General features: G+C 50.9%; 1 protein-coding gene and 1 long non-coding RNA gene across 3 annotated transcripts in view; one reads left to right on the plus strand and one right to left on the minus strand.

Annotated features, from left to right (window-relative positions):
• TGFA (transforming growth factor alpha) overlaps window positions 1-17,447 on the minus strand; it is a 108,748-nt gene that overhangs the window by 69,742 nt on the left and 21,559 nt on the right. For both annotated transcript variants that reach the window (XM_027131946.1, XM_027131945.1), the window contains exon 2: window positions 2,714-2,767. In XM_027131946.1, the coding sequence (XP_026987747.1) occupies window positions 2,714-2,767 (54 nt within the window). The remainder of the gene's footprint in view (window positions 1-2,713; window positions 2,768-17,447) is intronic.
• LOC113633636 (uncharacterized) lies at window positions 13,179-16,421 on the plus strand. Its single transcript, XR_003438281.1, has 2 exons — window positions 13,179-13,645; window positions 13,808-16,421. It is a non-coding gene; the product is annotated as an uncharacterized LOC113633636 (long non-coding RNA).

The raw sequence follows: 17,447 nt of genomic DNA on the forward strand, positions 1-17,447 counted from the left end.
ATGGGGATTGATTTCACTATGATTTCTTCTTTTCTATGTATGAAGATTTCCATTATAAACAGTAACAAGTAGTTTTACTTCCTGAATTAGTCAAGAATTAAATACACACATACCCCAGTGCTGGGGTAGTGAGTGTGGCTGGCAGGGGCTGTCCCCAGTTTGAGCTGCACCCACAGCAGGATTTTAGCCATGTCTGGAGAGGACGGCGTCGGGGTGGCATGGGATGGTCAAGGCCTACCAGGGCCTGGGGACCTAGGAGATAGGAAGGTCACCCTAAAGGAAGAGGAAGTTGAGCAGACAAGGCTGATTTAGTCACAAAGCCCTAGCCCTTGGAGGGGTGGCTATGACACGGCCATCACCATTTGGACTTGTCTACTAACTAGCCCAGCCCTCTCTGCACTCATGTCTCGGTCCAATGGAGTAGGGTAGAGAGTAAGCGAACATGGAAAGAACTATTCCATTAACCTCTCCGGGGCACAAGTCCCATAGCTAAGTAATCCATCAAACAGAGAGCAATGCAGAGGCCAGACGGGCAGCCCACCTCCCTTCTCCACATATCACCAACCAACTCCAAGATCTCAAGGCCCCCTGGACACTAGAAGGTGTGGCACCACCTCTGCTCTCACCCACCACACTGGGCTACAGAGGGGCACTCAGCCAGTTACAGGGTCATGTGCAAAAGGGCAGGACACAACTACTGTTTTCTGAACATACATCATCATGAGGGAGAGTATGTCTCTGATATCAACAAGGACCTGAGACTATCTCACAGAAGCGAGTCCAGAAAGGAAAGATGGAAGAGAGGTTGGTCACTACTGCAGCAAGGACAGTCATTCTCTGGATAAATGTCCCAGGTTTTCCCATTTCTACCCAGAAGAGCCTGTGAAACCACAAAGGGCCTCAGCAGGAGCCACGCCAGGCCCCTGAGGGGATTGGCTGAGGTACGACATCCCCTAGGCCTTTCTTGTACAAATGGATGCAATGGGAGGAGGGGATAAAATAACCAGGAGTACCCGTCCCCATGGAGGTAGCATCAACATTTGCCATCACCACAAACTGTCACCTGCAAGTGACTTAGAGGAGACCCCGGCTCTTGGCCCGCCAGGTCCTACAGTGAGCACCAGGAGAGGCCGGAGATGCACCTGGGGGGTACATGCATCCCAGAAGGGGGGGGGGTGAGGCAGTTCTGAAAACAGCATGGGGGAGTCACAAAGCTATCTCCCCCTCCCTATATACCATATCTGAGCCCTTTGTGACGGGGGAAGTAATTAAAAAGTGAAAGAACTACTTCATGGAAACTCTGGCAGACCCTGGACTCTAAAAGCACCGCTTTGGGAGGGACAGATCCTTCTACCCCGAGTCCCAGAAAAGAATAACACAGAGGAAGAAAGGCATCTGTGGCAACATGGGCCACCAAGTGGCTTGGACACCTTAATGGTTCAAGTGCATCAAGAATAACAGCTCCAAGAGGAGACTGGTACTCAGTGGGAGTGGCAGCATCACCTCCACTGTGTTTGGATGGAAAGGTCTGGAAGAAGAGAAGAGCCAAGTACCAGGGACACTGTGTGGTTGGTTAGAGAATTTATGAATGCATAGGACCACCTCCTGCCCAGGCACCTCCCTGAGATAACTAGGGAAACACAGCAGGGGCCACTGCAACAACAGATGGGAGCATACTCCATGTCAACGAGGGAACAGTGAAACTGGCAGAATCATGCATTGCTGGCATAGAGATCAGCTCAATTCACTTGGAAAGCTATCTGGCAATTTGTTAAAAGGTTCATAAATATATTTATCCTTGCTCCTGGAGAGACGTCCTAAGGAAAGAATCCAAAAGAAGGAAACACCTTCTAGGCATCAAGATGTAGCATTACAATTTAAACTGGAGGCAACAAAAATATCCCATGGGAAATGCCTAATTAAACCACATAGGTCCGTTTTCATGGAACATCATGACATTTTAAAAGGATAAATTTCAAGACTTTCTAGCAACATGGAAAAACGCACAACGCCAAACCTTGAATTTAAAAAGCAGGAATCCAAATAGTTTCCTCATCATGACTAACTGTATAAAAATATTAGCGCACATGGACAAATGCTAAAGGCCGATGCTTTCTGTGATCCTCTGCCCGTGGAGGGTTTGCCTCCCACGTTTCCCAACTAACTGTATAAAAATATTAGCGCACATGGACAAATGCTAAAAGCCGATGCTTTCTGTGATCCTCTGCCCGTGGAGGGTTTGCCTCCCACGTTTCCCAACTTTCCAATCTGTTGATCAAGGATCTTGCAAACGAAACCAGGGAAATGTGACTACAAATGTCAAAAGATAAACTGGAAAAAAAACTAAACAAAATCACCAGGCAGAAGGAGACAAAAGGGTTTAGGAATCTGGGTTCTTCTTTAGATGGTTTATAACGTGACGGTGCCCAGCATGTGGGTCATGCGGGCTCTGCTTTCCGGCACCCCTGCCCACAGTGATTGTCTGATCAGAGAAGGGAGAGGGCAAGCCCTGAGGTCAGCAGTTAAGACCTCCCAGGAGCACTCCCTGGGCCCCTGGCACAGAGGACAGAGAGGGTGCAGGGGACAGCTGTGCAGGAGCCCAGCGGCCAGGAGTCCCGGGAGGAAGCTTAGAGCTCAGGCTCCACGAGGCAGCCAGGGTCTGCCGCCATGCAATGCTCCGCACACCACCCCACACCAAGGGGATGGGACTCACCACTCAGAGCGGACGTACTGTTCTCCAGGGCCTGGCACACAGCCAACAAAAGACCTGTGAGGGGAAGAAGAGAGGACAGGTGAGAGTCTGGCCAGCAGCCCATGTACTCAGGCTTCGAGAGTGGGTCCTCACAAGGGAGAGTTGGTAGTTTCACAAGGTGGCCAACGGCAGGCTTGGTGACATACTTCAGGGAGCTCAGTGCAAAGTGAAGACGTGGGACCCTCTGTCCAAAATGCAGGGACAAAAGTGCCTATCTAATGGGCACTCTAAGTTACTAAAATATCAAGCTTTTCCCTTCCTTTCTGGTCTCTCTGTCAACACTTGTCATGATGTTTCTTGTTTCTGTCTTTTTAAAAACACCTTATAAATATTTTTCTTGTGGTCAAACATACACAGAAGTTACTATCTTAACCGTCTTTAAGTGTACAGTTCGGTGGCTTTAAGTACTGACACACTGTTGAGCACGTCGTGATGTTTTTTACTTGCTCTTTCTGGTCTTGGAGACTTGCAGGGTGAGCACAGCTCCTCAGAGGCACCCTGGGCTCCTGCGACAGTGCACAGGTGCGCACGTGACCCCGGTCTGCCGCGTTTCCCCTCCCCCAGCGGCGGGATGGATGTGTGCAACCCAGCTGGGGGCAGGGGAGCCTAGTCAGGGGTTTCGTCTTCCCAGAAACCAGTTGCCCCAACCCAAGGTGGGCAGGTGACCCGTGAAGGTGTTGCAATATCCACCCTGGCAACCTGGATGGGGGGAGGGGAGTCAGTCATCCACAGAAACGCAGTGGGGCTGCCAGCCCAGGATGGGGCAGCTCCCAGCATGCCCTGCCCGGGATGCCGTGGGGTGTGCACACCTCACCCCAGCCTTTCTTGTGTCCAGGCCCCAGGTGGCAGGGGTGAGAACCCACCCAGGGGAGGCAGGGAGGTGACGGTAGGTGGGACCACAGGAGGCAAAAGGCCCAAGTCCTCCCCGGTGCACACCCCAAGGCCCCATTGAACTTCATTTACAAGATACAAATGCAAAGAGAAAACTGTTCAGAATTTCAAGACTGCAGCTGCACAGCGGCAGCGGCGTTAGCCCCCCAAGCCCAGGGCCCACCTGAGCAGGAGATCCTGGGACCACCTGTGAAACTGCCCCTGCCAGCAGATGACCTTATACGCCAGCATGTTACAGTACCAGAGGTTTCAGGAAACAGAGCAGCAAAATTCTGATGAAAAAGGAACCTCTCTGACTTGTGCAATCAGCATGAATTAAGTTAGAATGACTTCCTAAAACCAAACTGCAAAAAGACGCCGTGGTGGCCATGCTAACAGGCTGGGCCGCCTGCAGGTTAGCCCAGAGGCGGCAGTGAAAACAGGCAAACACTTCTGCGCTGTGACCCCTACCCCAATGCTCAGGACCAGCTCGCCCCCCGCCGTGCAGGCTGTGAGGGCTCCTTTCTCCTGTCCCTCAGAGTGTCGACGCACCAGCCCTTGACTCTCAAGGGAGAAACACGTTTGGAACAGATACAGCAATCTGCTCACGACTTTCCTTGAGGCCTTTGACATGAGAAACATCTCAAAAACTTCAGACCGCTTTTACTGCAGGCTTGGCATGGATTTCCCAAATACTCCTACAGAGTGTTGAACCAGACATTTGTGCTGGAGCTGGGTTGGGGGAGACCAGTTGACAGTGGGGGACAAGGAGAGAAAGTTAGTGAAATCACACATCTGCCCCGTGGAATTCTTTCTTGCTGCTCAATGGACACTAACTTTGGAAGCATGGTCTTAGGGTTCCCCTGGACATATCTGAAAGGCCCAGTTTGTAATCCGCACACCAAGCGTTAAAACGAGGCTTTCCTACCAAAGCCAGAAAAAGAGGTTTCTCACTGTCAGCTGGGGACCTGTCACAATCTGATCTTGCTGACACCACCGCAAACCACTCTGGGCCAAACGTGGCCCGTGACCTGTGGTACCAAAAGGAACGACTCGGGGATGCTTTGCACACCTCTCGACAGAAAGTGCCAATGGCCTGTCACAAACTGTCCCTGAACGAGTGAATTACCTTCCCATCTCCCTCCCCGGCCCTATATCCCGTCAGTAAGTATAGTTCCTGGGCTCCACGGTGACCTCTGCTTCAGCAAAACCAGAACAAGAAAGCGAATACTGTCCAACTCCAGCCGGGACAGAGATGCTTACCAGTCGGCAGGGTGTGTGGAGGGGGGCTCTCGCAGACTCGGGGTGCGTCCCCTTGCCCCCTCTGCTCCTCACGGGGAGCCTGCACCTGCCAACTTGCAAAGATGTCTTGGGAACTAATTAGAGTTTACAAAACCACCATGTCCCACAGATGAAAGACACTGGGTTTTTATTCATAATTTGAGCAATAGGAGAAGAACAGTTCCTTTCTATACCCTCACGTTCCCATGGAAAAACGTTTTAGTGCCCTGGGCTCTCTCTGCAGTCTCCATTCGGGCACAACTGCAGTTGAGGCCCTGGGATGGGAGGCGAGGCTTCTGCTTTCCCTTCACTAGAGGGTCCCAGACCAAAACGACAGGGTCAGGCCTCTTTCAGTTCTCACGTGGGTGGCTACCCCTTATTGGACAGGTGCCACTCTCAGGCCCACCACTCGCCTTTTACATGCATTATCTTATCTAGTCCTCACGATAACCCATGATACAGGGTACCTCCTGGCCTCCCTGCCGCCTGGTCCAGCCCATGGAAACACCCGGTTTTACAGATGAGGAAACTGAAGCTTGGAGAGGTCGAGAAGTTTGCCCAAGCTCCTGCAGCCAAATTCAAATTCAAGTCTGTTCAACTCCTGTGCCCAAGACAGTGTTTAATTACCACCCCAAACACCAGTCCTTCTGACCATAGCCTGTCATGACACACTGGAAGGTGTGTGTTTACCAGTGACAACCCCCAAATGAGTCCAGACAACAGATTCAGCAGGCTTAGCCTCCAGGTTGATCCGTCTTTTCCAGAAGCTACATCAGTTACCTCTTGGGATACTCCCACTGCCTCCAATTCCCCCACTACGAGTAAGGTCTGCCGAGAAGGGTCAAGGGTGTGACTGTCCAGACTCCCTGTAGCCCAGTATTCGTAAGCCCAGCTGCCCAGACTGCCAGCTCCCACCCCTGGGCTGTGCACAGGCCTTCCAGAAACATGTGGACTTGGCAGGCTCCGAGGCTCATCAGAAGGACAGGAAATCCTTCCCTGGAGCACCTGGATGGGGACAGTACAGGCCCGGGGACAGCGCCACAGTCAGCAGCTCCAGGGAGACGACACACACTCCAGACAGAGGCTTGGCAGCCACAGGTGTCTCTCACCTGAGGTTCAAAGCCGGACCTCGCCTGCCGCAGGGCCACCCAGCCAGCCTCCCTCTGGGCCAGGAATCCCTTCTGCGCTGCTCCTGCCAGCACCCTGTTTCTGTTTAAATAGCTCCAAAGAGGGGAATCCCTGCATTGTGAACCTTAAAAAGGAAAGGGGGTGGTGGTGAGGGGAAAACCACATGCAACGGAATAAAGACCTTATGAAAGGCGGACCCCGCTCCTTGAGGTAGAGTGGGAACCCAGGCTGCCCTCCAGGAAGGACAAGGGCTGCAGTGATTATAATTCAGCTGTTTGGAATGCAGACAGACGTTTCCAACAGGAAGAATGTCAAGAGAAAGGCTAGCCTACTTATCTGGTAAGCTCACAGGACCGGGCCATTGTGAAGCCCACCCACCTCTGGGCCAACGGGAACAGCTGCTGATGGACGCTGGGCACTCCTCACCCCCAGGCCACAGAGCAGGGTGCCCCCTCCACCCACGCCTTCACTCAGGCACGGGACTGGGACCCGGCTGCACCTTCAGCACGGGACACCCTCCACCCATCACCTGTTGGCCTACTGACTACCTCGCCTCCTCTGTGGACGTTCAGCTCTAGTGCCCCAGCCTGGAAGAAGCATCGTCAGGCCCCCAGTCACCCCAGCAGAGTTGACCATGCCCTCCCTGCTCTGGCCTCTGCTACAGCCAGTATTTGCTCCTACCTACTCCACTGTATAAATCAGCTGTTCTGGTGATAGCCATTCTGACTGGTGTGAGGTGATACCTCATTGTAGTTTTGATTTGCATTTCTCTAATGATTAGTGATGTTGAGCATTCTTTCATGTGTTTGTTGGCCATCTGTATGTCTTCTTTGGAGAAATGTCTATTTAGGTCTTCTGCCCATTTTTGGATTGGGTTGTTTGTTTTTTTGATATTGAGCTGCATGAGCTGCTTGTAAATTTTGGAGATTAATCCTTTGTCAGTGGCTTCATTTGCAACTATTTCCTCCCATTCTGAGGGTTGTCTTTTCATCTTGTTTATGGTTTCCTTTGCTGTGCAAAAGCTTTTAAGTTTCATTAGGTCCCATTTGTTTATTTTTGTTTTTATTTTCATTTCTCTAGGAGGTGGGTCAAAAAGGATCTTGCTGTGATTTATGTCATAAAGTATTCTGCCTATGTTTTCCTCTAAGAGTTTTATAGTGTCTGGCCTTACATTTACATCTTTAATCCTAATCATTAGAGAAATGCAAATCAAAATCACAATGAGGTATCACCTCATACCAGTCAGAATGGCCATCATGAAAATGTCTACAAACAATAAATGCTGGAGAGGGTGTGGAGAAAAGGGAACCCTCTTGCACTGTTGGTGGGAATGTAAACTGATACAGCCACTATGGAGAACAGTATGGAAGTTCCTTAAAAAACTATAAATAGAACTACCATACGACCCAGCAATCCCACCACTGGGCAAACCCTGAGAAAACCATAATTCAAAAAGAGACATGTACCCCAATGTTCATTGCAGCTCTATTTACAATAGCCAAGACATGGAAGCAACCTAAGTGTCCATCAACAGATGAATGGATAAAGAAGATGTGGCACATATATACAATGGAATATTACTCAGCCATAAAAAGAAAAGAAATTAAGTTATTTGTAGTGAGGTGGATGGACCTAGAGTCTGTCTTACAGAGTGAAGTAAGTCAGAAAGTGAAAAACAAATACCATATGCTAACACATATATATGGAATCTAAAAAAAAAAAATGGTCATGAAGAACCTAGGGGCAGAATGGGAATAAAGACGCAGACCTACTAGAGAATGGACTTGAGGACACGGGGAGTGGGAAGGGTAAGCTGGGATGAAGTGAGAGAGTGGCATGGACATATATACACTACCAAATGTAAAACAGATAGCTAGTGGGAAGCAGCCACATAGCACAGGGAGATCAGCTCAGTGCTTTGTGACCACCTAGAGGGGTGGGATAGGGAGAGTGGGAGGGAGGGAGACGCAAGAGGGAAGAGATATGAGGATATATGTGTATGCATACCTGATTCACTTTGTTATAAAGCAGAAACTAACACACCATTGTAAAGCAATTATACTCCAATAAAGATGTTAAAAAAAAAAAAGGATGCCTTGGATTTAGAGATGGTGAGCAAAGGCCTATGGAGAAAGCGCTAATGCAGACGAGAGGGGCAGGAATCAGGTGAGAGAGGCAGAAGGGAGTGTGGGTGTTTGGAGGGTAGCCAGGATCCCCCCTTCCTCTCCTGCCATGCTTGGGGTCGCAGGGTCATAAGGGACAGAACAGGAGCTCAGGAAGTGAGGGTGGTGCCTAGAAGGTGAGAATCCTGCATCTCAGCATGAGGTCTTCAGGTGACACTCATGGACAGCCATATAGGGCACAAAAGTATATGGAAATGGGTCACGAGGAACCCAGGGCCTGCTGGTATCTTCTGGTACCAGGTTCTAAGGTATCTTTTCTTATGAATTATACTCCAACATCTGAATTTCATCTGCAAACATGGCAGGATTTTTAACTGCATAGCTAAAACTGCAATATTTGTGACTTTACCAGTATTTTTAAATGCAAGAGGTTTAGGGCTTCCCTGGTGGCGCAGTGGTTGAGAGTCCGCCTGCCGATGCAGGGGACACGGGTTCGTGCCCCAGTCCAGGAAGATCCCACATGCGGCGGAGCGGCTGGGCCCGTAAGCCATGGCCGCTGAGCCTGCGCCTCTGGAGCCTGTGCTCCGCAACGGGAGAGGCCACAACAGTGAAAGGCCCACATACTGCAAAAAAATAAATAAATAAATAAAAGTAAATGCAAGAGGTTTGATAGCCAAGTGAAGATGCTGGCTTCAGGGTCAGAACTGATTTGGAAGAAAGAAAAAGGGAACACACTGCAGGCAGGGACAAGGAGGGAAGCTGGTAGGACCAGGACACCCGGGCCTGCCCTGCCTTCGAGAATATCCATAAATGCCATGGTCGAAAGCAGCCACGAGGCATCCCCATCGCCCCAGTGCAGCATTTCTCTCCAAGGAAGAGCTGGCAGTTCACAAGTGCTCCTACTTACAGAGACACCAGTTACACTGGCTTCAGAGGATGGCAGGCAAAGCAGCAGAGGAATTTGTGGAGGAACTGGCCAGACGGGATTAGGACAGCTCAGGGGAAGGCAAGGAGGGTTTAGAAATATGTGACACGGGAATGAATCACCTTAGGCCAATGGGCTCATGGGACAGAGGGCTCTTCCTTTCACCGTCCCAGCATCTGGAACTCTGCTTTCAAAACACAGATTGGATTCTGCTACCCAAGGAGAATCTTATCGAGAAATTATTTGAAATGGTTAGTGCTGTGTTTCAGGTGGCGAGTCCAGACACACAGAGCAAAGAAACCAACTCTGCAGGGAGAGGGCAGCTCTCAGTTACAAACCCACCCAAGTGAGGTTCTGACCCTGTGCCCAAACAGCCCCACATTGGATACATGAACTGAGAAGACACTTGTATGTTGGTGGCGGGTGGTAGAGGGAAGACCACCAGCGCCTGATTGGTCTTCTGAGCTCCCTCCTCACACCGTCCAGCCATAATTATTATCGTGGCTGACAGCGTTATTAACAATAATAGCAGCAACATTTGAGCACTTATGACATGCCCTGCATCATCTCATTCAATACTCAAAGCCAGTCCTAGGAAGTCGGTACTATTTGTGCTCCCATTTCAGAGGTGACAAAGTGGAGGTACACGAGATGAAGTCACCTGCCCAAGGTCATCCAGCTTGTGAGTGACAGACACTGCAGGCTCATGTTACAGGGCCCAGCTGGCCCCCCTTTGCTTTCCCTTACCCTATGAAGTACAGCCAAAGAACACAGACATGCTAGAAAAGTCCACCTCCTCCTCTTCTGGACCTAAGCCAGATGTACTGGGATATGCAGGCTACCAAGGGGTCCAGGGACTAGGGTCATTCGTGAATGGTGTCACCTTTAGCAAGTCCCTTCACCTCTCAATCTTGGGCTCCTTACGTTTAAATGACAGAGTTGGGCCAGAAGATCAGCCCAGGCCTTAACTTCTGGGACAATATGGGGCTGTGCATCTTCTTCAACCAGCTATCTGGGGAAGGGGGGGGTGGGGACACACTTGGCCTCATTCCAATGCTTTGTAGGTGGATCCCTCGCCTTGAAGAAGGATCAGGCAAGATGCAGGCTGCGTGTGCTTATCTCAGTGAGTGTGCTCGGTTTACAGTAATTTTGTCTTTCCATTTAGCTTGGCACTTCCATCAAATATCAGAAGATGGGAGAGATCCGAAAACCGCACCCTAAAAGGGCACTTTTCATTTCTACATTTTCAATGCAGTCTTTTCTCTCTCTTTTTTTTTTAATTTATTTTTGGCTGCGTTGGGTCTTTGTTGTTGTGCACGGGCTTCCTCTAGTTGCAGAGAGCGGGGGCTACTCCTCGATGCGGTGTGCAGGCTTCTCATTGTGGTGGCTTCTCTCGTTGCGGAACACGGGCTCCAGGTATGCGGGCTTCAGCAGTTGTGGCTCGCGGGCTCTAGAGCGCAGGCTCAGTAGTTGTGGTGCATGGGCTTAGTTGCTCCGTGGCATGTGGGATCCTCCCGGACCAGGGCTCGAACCCGTGTCTCCAGCATTCAGGTGGATTCTTAACCACTGCGCCACCAGGGAAGCCCTTCAGTGCAGTCTTGACACTGGCTTGATAATATATTCCGAGTTTATAGTCCATGAGGAATGTTCTTGGGTCAGTGAGCTTGGGACGCTTCCTAATGACCCCTGGGTGGCCACAAGCAGCAAAGCCCAACTTGACGCGTCTAAGGCAATACCTCATAACTATGACATTGTGGAAAATAAGCCAGTGTTACCTGAATGCTCATGGGTATTGTGGATGGGGAAACCTCAAGTATTCAGAATGAACCTGCAGGATGGGGAGGTGAAAGAGTCAGGCGGATGGGTGCCTGCATTGCAAGCCTGTACCACTTTCTATTCCTGACTCAGGGTCTATTATGGCAGAGCAGAAAGGAGCCTTGCCGTCAGGCCTTTGTTCAAATCCCGGCTCTGCCACTCAGCTGTGGGACCTTGGCTAAGTTATCTAACCTCGCTGAGCCTCTGTGTCCTCATCCATAAATAAGGATAACACTTCCTCACGTGACTACTGCAAGGACTAAATAAAATAAAATGGTGTACGCAGAGTCGGAGGAAAATGGACTCTTCCATACTACATCGAAGGCAGATGAGTATGGGCTGCGGAAGCCAACACGGAAACCCCATGTTCCCATAGACACCTGCCCACTTCCTGGTCCCACGCACCACCTCCGATCCGGACCCCTCTCCAGAGGCGTGCGCCTCAAATGTCGTGTTCCAAAGGAAGCTCACCTGTCTCCTGACCGTTCCACTCCTCCTCCTTCGTTCTAGGTGGGGCTAAAGACCCGACAGCTGTCATCGAGCCCTGCCTCTCCTTTACCCGGTATCCAAGCCAAGGTCTCCTACACGTCCTGCCTCCACCTCATCCATCCCCCTGCATCCCCACTGCCCCAGTTCAGCCTTGTCATCTCTCCTGGGCTATCACAAGAGTTGCCTGACTGGTTTTCCTGACAACAGCTTTTTCACCTTTGCTCCTGCTGCCAGAAGTGAGCTTCCAGAGCACTTCTGGGCCATCAGACTCCTTCCCTCTAAACCCCGCTCACAGAGCCCCCTCCCCCAGTCACGAAGTCCCAAGCAGAGATTTCAGGGGCATAACCCGGTCCCCAACCCCATTTCCATCTGGCTCCTCCCACCCGCTCCTGTTAGGCACCAGCCTCCTGGCACTGTCCCCCTTCCCTGCACACGACCTGTCTTCACTCAGCTTGGTGCCTTGGGGCTCACGCCACTAGGGTCCTGACTCGAGTCCTTGCAGCTGTGTGACCTTTGCTTAGTTGCCTGAGTCTCGGATTCCTCCGCTATGAAAAAGAGATAACGATAGTGGTCTCCCACTTTACAGGGTTACCGTAAAGACTGAGTGAGGGGACTCAGGAGAAACGTGTAATACATGGAGTGGCCCGTCACAACCATGCAACATGTGGTCGCTGCTATGACCGAGAGTGTCCATTTCGATGCTGCTCTCTGAGTCAGCCAGCCCCTTCCTCTACCTGTAAACAAATTTGCCTCTGAAAGCCTCGCTCAAGTGTCAGAACCAATCATTTCTTCCTCAGTGCCGTCCTTATTACATCCCACCTTGTAGTTAAGAAGTTCTCACGTCTCACCCCTCCCCGCCAGCGAGGTTGGCAGCCGTGTCCTGCTCATCTCTACCCTCACACCTGGTGCAATGCCTGGCACCTACTTAGGGTTTAGATACATGTATGTTGAACTGGATTTCTCTAAGAGGTCACCAGCTTGAAAACAGAGTTGGAGGGGGGTGAGTACTGACAGTGTACAGGTGGGGAGTGGGAAAACCCACCGACCCCCTGGAATTCCCCCCTCACTTCTCCCCCAGCTACACCTCTCTCAGTGTCGGTTCTTTTTCTGATTTCAGTGGAGTTGGAGAACACGGAAACCTGGCATTCACTCATTCAACGGTGTTTACTGAGCACCCACTACGTGGCAGAGACTGCTCTAGAGGCTGCAGAGATAGGGGAGGGACTCAAAGGCCCCTCTCTCACAACCTCTGCAATGTACTCGTCTTGGGAGGAATAATTCTTCCAACCCTTAGAAACCATCACACCGAACTCCATTATAGAAGTCAGGCTGCACCATCATTCAGTCGGGTGCTGAGTTAAGGTGCCTCTTCTCTTTCAATCCTAGTTAACGAGTCTCACTAGAATATAGAGAAGACCACGCAGGATGGGGAAGCATCGCCCTTCTCCTGAGCCTGGAGTAAGTCTGCTGAACCAAGATCATGCCAAGATGATCCTGAGTCGTTTGGTCACCTGATGAGATGACCCCCGAAATGTTTTACACCCTTAACTTATTTTGTCAGTTTTTCCTGAAATCTTTATGAGAAAGCAAGAAGATACGGTTGAAGCAAACACACTCACCTGTGTCCTGGGAGCCTCTCCCACGCTCGCTATTCAAGTCCTTTGCTCCACCCAAATGTGTCCACCTGGCCCAGGCCTCTTAAATATTCTCACTCGCTCTCTCCTGCCTGGAAAACCCTCAGGCTGCCCTGACCTCACTTCTTTGCAGCCCCCAGGCCCAGACCTCTTTTCCCACCATCTCTGACTTAGGAGAACAGATGACTATCTTGCTTTCCACACTTCAAAGGCCAAATGAGAAGATTTGCAAACTGCTTTGGGCTCTTGAGAGTCCAGGTCCTAATAAATGCCCAAGACTTAAACCACATGCACAGGCATCAGAGAAGCAATGCAGCTATAAAAGGAGGTGGCACGCTCATCCTGACTTCTGGAAAACATGCAAAAAAGAAATGACTAAATAAAAAATCCACAGAGACCCTTGCAGGAGGGGGTGGGTGCTGCCCTGTTGAGAAACCTTTGTTTCTGAGGCCTGGCAGGTGTGATGCAACCCCTCACACTGCTACGTACATATCTTCCTCTCTGCTCTCCCCAGCACCCACCCACGTCCAAGCCTTACAGAACAGTGCTGCCTACTGATCCGGTGGTCTGAGCGGACCCCCTCCTACAAAGCAAACAGCACACAGGAGCAAAATATCTTTGCCAAACAGTAAGTTAACCAGGATGCACAAAGCATCTCCTCTGGGCGAGGCGGGCCCTGTGCTCGCTCCCATCTGTGCCCCGCCCTTTCTCGTTAGGAGGAAGCAGAGCTGAGGGTTTATCAGAGATCTGGACCAGGGCTGGCGACTGAGTCAAACTTCCTCTTCTACAGGCCCCGCTCCCATGCTGGCTGGCCGAGGGCCCCCGCCAGGCATTGCAGGGCAGCAGGGCGAGTATCGCCGAGCCCTCCTGGAGTTTCCCGGCTGCTGAATCACCAACAGGCTCTACCAGGGCTGAGCTCCGAGGCCACAGGAAGCTGTGCGGAGGTGCTCGCGACCCCGTTGCAGCCGACTGACACTGACTTGAGGAGTAAAGGTGTCAGCGCCGAGGGCCACTTTCCCAGAGTCCCAGAGGAAAGGAGGGGCGGGAGAGTGGACCTGAGACGGGCCGGGATCAAGTGGTAGATGCAAGGACACCACCTGCAGGGCCTGGGCTCCTCGGCTGCCGGGAATTGCAGAAATCAAACACCAAGCCCCCTCCCGCTTCGTGGAGGCCCACTGGCCCCATGCCAGCTCCCCCTGGCCTTGTGGTGTCCCCATAATTACCACCCTCCGGGCCCAGGGTCAGCAGTGGCTCTGCCTGTGTGGACCTCAGCCCAGCAGAGTTAGCCTCTTGGCAGCCCCAACAAAGCCAGGCCCATCCCTCAGCTCTGTCAAGGCCCTATGTACACATCACTCACCGCTAGTGGCTTGGAAGTAGGCTACGAGCGGGGAGGTAAAAAAAAATAAGCAATCCTTGAACTCTGCCCCATTTCCTCCATGTGAATAGCTGGGTGATGACAAACTCATCCCTTCCCTGGGACCCCTCTGTAGAAGGCATGACGAGGCGTGGGGTTTGAGCCAAGATAAATACCAGTATGACTTGGCCGAATTTCAGATCAATGCAGCGTCAGCCTTGGGGGCTGGGGAAGGGTTGGACGGAGGGGACAGCGCCACGCCAATGCTAATCGCCACTGTCAGGCTTCCATCATGTTCTGTGTTCTCGGGGCTGACCACAGAACACCCCTTAGGAGAACTCACTTGACTGCGTGAGGACCACTGAGTGAGAAGCAGGGTTCAAATGGAGAAAACAAATCCTCAGAAGCCTAGATTTTCAAGAGTTACGGGAAAACACCCTGAAGTTCCTGAAACCCCACATCACACTGCAGGCTGGAAAAATGTCTACGTTCTTCTCCTTTGGCCCTGGAAGTGAGGGCAGGAGGAGGAAGAGGGGAGAGTAGATGAAAAAGGGTGTGGGTGAAAACAGCGGGTACCAGCTGCTGAGAAGGGCCCGGATGAGGGGTGGGCAAGAGGCACTGAGAGTGACCCCTTTTAACTAGGAGACCCTGACCAAACCACCCCTAGCGCAGGGGTTCTCATTGCTGGCAGGGCCTGCTGGGGGCATATGGTAACAGGGGGGGGTAGTTTTGATTGTCACAATGACGTGAGGGGCTCTCTTGGTATTTAATGGGTGAGAGCAGGGAGGCTAAACTGCTGCGATGCACAGGGCTTTGTCCTGCCTAAGATGCTCACAGTGCACCTTGTTGAGAAAGTCCAGACCCCAGCAGGGAAAGTCCCTTCAGCCACAGGTCATTCAGCCTCCAAAGGCATGCGGGCAGAAGCAGCCTAAACTCAGGGGAGATGGAACAAGCCGGCAGTCACAGGAATGGACAGGGCGGCTCAGGAGAGCAGGACTGTGGGGTCAGCCTGCCCTCAGGAAACTGGGAAGCTCCCTTCCCCATTCAGAGATTCCCTCCATTCTCTGTTCATCTGTCCGCCTCTCTATAATAACCTGAAGCATCTGGGTTGCACAATAGGAAGCCTACCTATAAAGAAACAAGACCGGCAAGCCATCAACAAACCTGCTCCCGGGGATTCGTAGTCATGGGCCTCCAAGCAGACCCCTGGGAGCCCGGAGAGGGAGGGAACTGCAGGAGGGGTGAGGCAGGCAACTGCCTCTTGGTGCGCTGATTTTAGGGCCCCTGACGTATTTCCCTTTGGCCAGTGTATGTTCTTCTGGCCACATATGGCAAAGCTGTTCAGCGAATGCCCCCAAAGCACTTAGTCGTATGGGAAGAGTCTTCTGTACTGACTGGAGACAAACCAGTGAGGAATAAGGTACACCTGACCCCACAGTTTTGGGTGAAGAGCATCACGTACCTTTTGGTAGTATCAACTTAAATCATTTTAAAGGAAGACAAAAAAGCCCTGGGGAAGCACGGTAATTCTCCCCTACCAACCCTGCTTCTGCCCTTCCCCTACTTCCCTCATTGACTTTTGGCAGGGAGGGTAGAGGTGCGAAGCCAAAGAAAAGAGGGAGGGAGGAGGAAGTTTTCTGCTAGGATGGTTTAGCTCGAGCAAGAGGAAGATGACAGAAAGAAGAATGTGTGCGGTATCCCTGGAATATTCGGCGTATTTCTGAAGCACTGCCCAGGAAAATCAGACTCTAAATGAAAGTGGTGCAGGAACCAGAACAAGCCGATGAAATGGTACAGCCACTCTGGAGGACAGTTTGGTGGTTTCTTACAAAACCAGACATAGTCTTACCATAGGGTCCAGCAATCGAGCATCTTGGTATTTACCCGAATGACTGAAAACGTACGTGCGCACACACGCACCGAAACCTGCATACAAATGCTTAGAGCAGCTTTATTCATAGTTACCCAAACTCGGAAGTAACCAAGACATCCTTCAGCAGGTGAACGGATAAGCTGTGGGACGTTCAGACAATGGAATATTATGCAGCAATAAAAAACGAGCTCTCAAGCCACAAAAAGACACGAAGGAAACTTAAATGCATGTTCCTAAGTGAAATAAGCCAACTGGAAAAGGCTATGTACTGTGACTGTGTGATTCCATCTATATGACATTCTGGAAAAGGCTAAACTATGGAGACGGTGAAAAGATCACTGGTTGCCAGGGGGTTGGGACCATGGAGAGAGGGATGAACAGGGGAAGCAAAGAGCATTTTTAGGGCAGTGAAACTATTCTGTGTGATACTACAATGGTGGATACACGTCACCACACATTTGTCAAAATTCATAGAATGCACAAAGAATAAGCCCTAATGTAAACTAGGGACTTTTGTTTACATTTAACCTGAGTTAAAAAACATTCACTTTCATTAATAATAATGTACCAATATTGGCTCATCAATTATAGTGAATGTACCACATTAAAGCAAGATGTTAATAACAGGGGAAGCATATGGGAACTCTCTGTACTTTCTGCTCAATTTTTCTATAAGCCTGAAACTGCTCTAAAAAAACTACAGTCTAGGGCTTCCCTGGTGGCGCAGTGGTTGAGAGTCCGCCTGCCGATGCAGGGGACACGAGTTCATGACCCGGTCCGGGAAGATCCCACATGCTGCGGAGCGGCTGGGCCCGTGAGCCATGGCCGCTGAGCCTGCGCATCCGGAGCCTGTGCTCCGCAACGGGATAGGCCACAACAGTGAGAGGCCCGTGTACCGCAAAAAAACAAAACAACAAAAAAACCCTACAGTCTAGAGGGGGGCAGTGCTCAGCCCACCTGGACCCTCGTGGCCAGAGGAGGCACTGTTATGGAAGCAACCTAAATGTCCATTGACAGACAAATGGATAAAGAAGACGTGGTACCTATATACAATGGAATATTACTCAGCCATAAAAAAGGAACGAAATTGGGTCATTTGTAGAGACGTGGATGGACCCAGAGTCTGTCATACAGAGTGAAGTAAATCAGAATGAGAAAAACAAATACCATATATTAACGCATATATGTGGAATCTAGAAAAAT

Source organism: Aethalodelphis obliquidens, unplaced genomic scaffold (genome assembly GCF_003676395.1).
Source record: "Aethalodelphis obliquidens isolate GAN/ISIS:26980383/991018 unplaced genomic scaffold, ASM367639v1 scaffold40, whole genome shotgun sequence".
NCBI classification, from domain to species: Eukaryota; Metazoa; Chordata; class Mammalia; order Artiodactyla; family Delphinidae; genus Aethalodelphis; species Aethalodelphis obliquidens.